The sequence below is a fragment of the Propithecus coquereli genome, unplaced genomic scaffold (genome assembly GCF_000956105.1).
Source record: "Propithecus coquereli isolate 6110/MARCELLA unplaced genomic scaffold, Pcoq_1.0 Scaffold257, whole genome shotgun sequence".
NCBI classification, from domain to species: Eukaryota; Metazoa; Chordata; class Mammalia; order Primates; family Indriidae; genus Propithecus; species Propithecus coquereli.
This window is the reverse complement of record NW_012148141.1, coordinates 770,381-772,995: the sequence shown is the minus strand read 5'-3', so window position 1 is coordinate 772,995 and position 2,615 is coordinate 770,381. Positions and strand designations below refer to the sequence as shown.

Below are 2,615 nucleotides of genomic sequence, written 5' to 3'. Positions count from 1 at the left end.
ATCTCTCAGGTCTTTACCATTCACCTCTGGCTGGGCAGGGACATAATCACTTCACATTCTACATAATCTTAATTCTGTGAGTCACTATCTCAGATCTCAGTAGCATATATTAATACTAGGGATCAAGTGTAGCTTTAAGAGCAGTGGGTACCTTAGAGCTTCTCGCAACAGGTGAGCTGTATTGCAAAGTGCTGGCCTGTAAATGGACTCTAAACTAGAAATTGATCCCTTATGGCTTTAATGGCTGCCATAACTATGTTAGGAAATTTAGTGGAGAGGAAAGAATTGGTCTGTTAGTAATCTGTGAAAATAAGTCTTTAATGTAAAATTCTATCACTCCTGGCAATTAAACAAGATTTGAAAGGTGAATGTAGGAAGTGACAATATTCCCCAAAAGAGCACATTTTTAACCTGATCTATGTTTGTCTGTTTTTCAACAGTTCAAGGCCTGGCAGGCCCCCTAAGCGTTCTTTGGGAGTGTTGCAGGACAATGCCCGCCTTCTGCCCCATGCAGTCCCAGGCCTCTTATCACCAGGACTTATCACTCCAACAGGTAATAAAATCCATCCGATGATCAGCCTTGTCTCTTCATACTGCCCAGCATTTGAAATAAACTAATATTGATCTAACTGCCTTGTCCTTCAGAGCTTTTCAAGCTCTACTAGAGGTTACATTATCGAATTTTTTGAGTACTCATGAAAACAACTTTTGTTACTCCAGTGACTCAAATCAAATGGACGTGATTTAAAAAAATAATTGTCATATCCTTGCAGAAAATTCCTTTCAAGGCCTTATTGTATGTATGTATGTGTACGTTTGTGTGTTGGGGATAGGGAGGGGGCACTGGCTAAAATGGCATCCTCTCAAAATCTCCTCTAGGATGCAGCACACCAGCTTACTTATATGTCTCAATAATATTCTTTTTGTTTTCTGGGGTTCTGGGCATCCATGTATGCTTTCCAAGTTATTATTCTAGATTAAAAGGTAGAAAAAAAATGTGTCCCTGGTAGAGGAGCCTTATGATTAGAAAAGAAAAAGGTGCAGGTGGTCATTGCCCTGAATGATGTTTTAGTGTTTTTCATCGAACACTGTGAAAACTGGTAAAAATACCAGTCTCATAAATTAGCAATGAACTTTTTTGATTCCCTAAAAAAGTACCTAAAATTAGACAAAAACACTTAAAAATACACTTAATATTTCTCCAATCGAAACTTCAAAAATCATTAAAGCTATTATATGGTAGAAAATGAATTTAATGACAATGAAATTTTTATATATACCTTCCATGATACAAACGTTTATAAAGCACCCACTGTGTTTTGAGTATTAATTCTTAAATAATGCAAAAATATACTGAGTAGTCGTCCTTGTCACAGTAGAATTAGGGAGAAAGGAATGTAAACTAATAATTGCATTAAAGTGTGATAGTGGCTATAATACAAGTACATGAAAGATGCTGTGAGATCACAGAGATGGAAGCAACTACATCAGTTTGGTAAGCTGGGAAGTGCTGAAAAACGTGGAAACTTTGAAGCTATGTCTTGTTGGCTGGGCCTTGGACAGATGGAGAATCAGGGGAGGAGCTTTCCGGGCAGGTAGAAGAGTACAGACAGATATACACTGAGGAGAATGAGCCCAGTATAGTAGAGGGAGTAGCAATTAAGTTGAAGAGATTGGAGCAGAGATTTGAGGTGGGAGACTTACAGGTGATGTGGTTAGAATAGAAAGGGGAGGGAAAAGCCAGCTTGTGAAACCTGCTTTTGGTTTACTATGTTAAACAGTTTACGTCTTTCCATATAGACCGGTGGTTCACAAAGTGTCTTTCAGGACTTTCCTTATGGGCTGACATGGAATTGGGGAAGCACTTCCAGGTTCCACACTTCTGCCTCAGTTAGAATTTTATATGTTCTAGTTCACATAGGATTTTGTTTTGTTTTGTTAAAAAAAAAGTAAACTTTTATAGGTAAGAGGAACCGTCGCTAAGAAAGTGAGTAAATGTTCTAAAAACAATTGCTATGGAGTGTATGGAGCAATGAAGGTGGTGAAAGACAAGATCGGTTGTTAAACTTCAAGGAAAAATAAGAGCCTGAATTAATTCAAATTCAATAGAATGGAAAAGAGGTTCAGTGTGCTTCAGTAATTAGAATTAATCATGTGATAATTGATTAAACATAGTGAGAGGGTGGAGTCTAATATGAATCATGTCTAGCTGGGTTGACAGGCTGGACGATGGTATCATTAGCTAAGATAATTTAGGAAGAGACTCAGGTTTTGAGGGGAAGAGCATGAATTTGTGGCTTTAAGTATTGATAAACAAATTCTGATATGATAAGAAAGTAGCCCTTTGCACATAAATGAATACAGAAGAAATAATAGTGTCTGAAATATATCATGCTGCTCAATAAATGATAATCTATTTCTTGGCTTTAAAATACATTGCCAGAGCCTAGAAATAGCACCATGTAAATAATCAAATCTGTGTCCCAGTTTTGAGGGAATGTGTAGATGAAAGAAAGAAAGAATTTTAAAATTGCCTTGAATCTAATCCAGTCTTGAGTAAACATTAGTAGCTTATCTGTCAAGGAAAAACTTTAATATATATTAAGTTCCTATTA

At 36.8% G+C, this 2,615-nt stretch overlaps 1 protein-coding gene across 1 annotated transcript in view; it reads left to right on the top strand.

The window, feature by feature from the left end:
- DACH2 (dachshund family transcription factor 2) overlaps positions 1-2,615 on the top strand; it is a 907,491-nt gene that overhangs the window by 410,806 nt on the left and 494,070 nt on the right. The window contains exon 3 of the mRNA XM_012647131.1: positions 441-553. Coding sequence (XP_012502585.1) covers positions 441-553 — 113 coding nt within the window. The remainder of the gene's footprint in view (positions 1-440; positions 554-2,615) is intronic.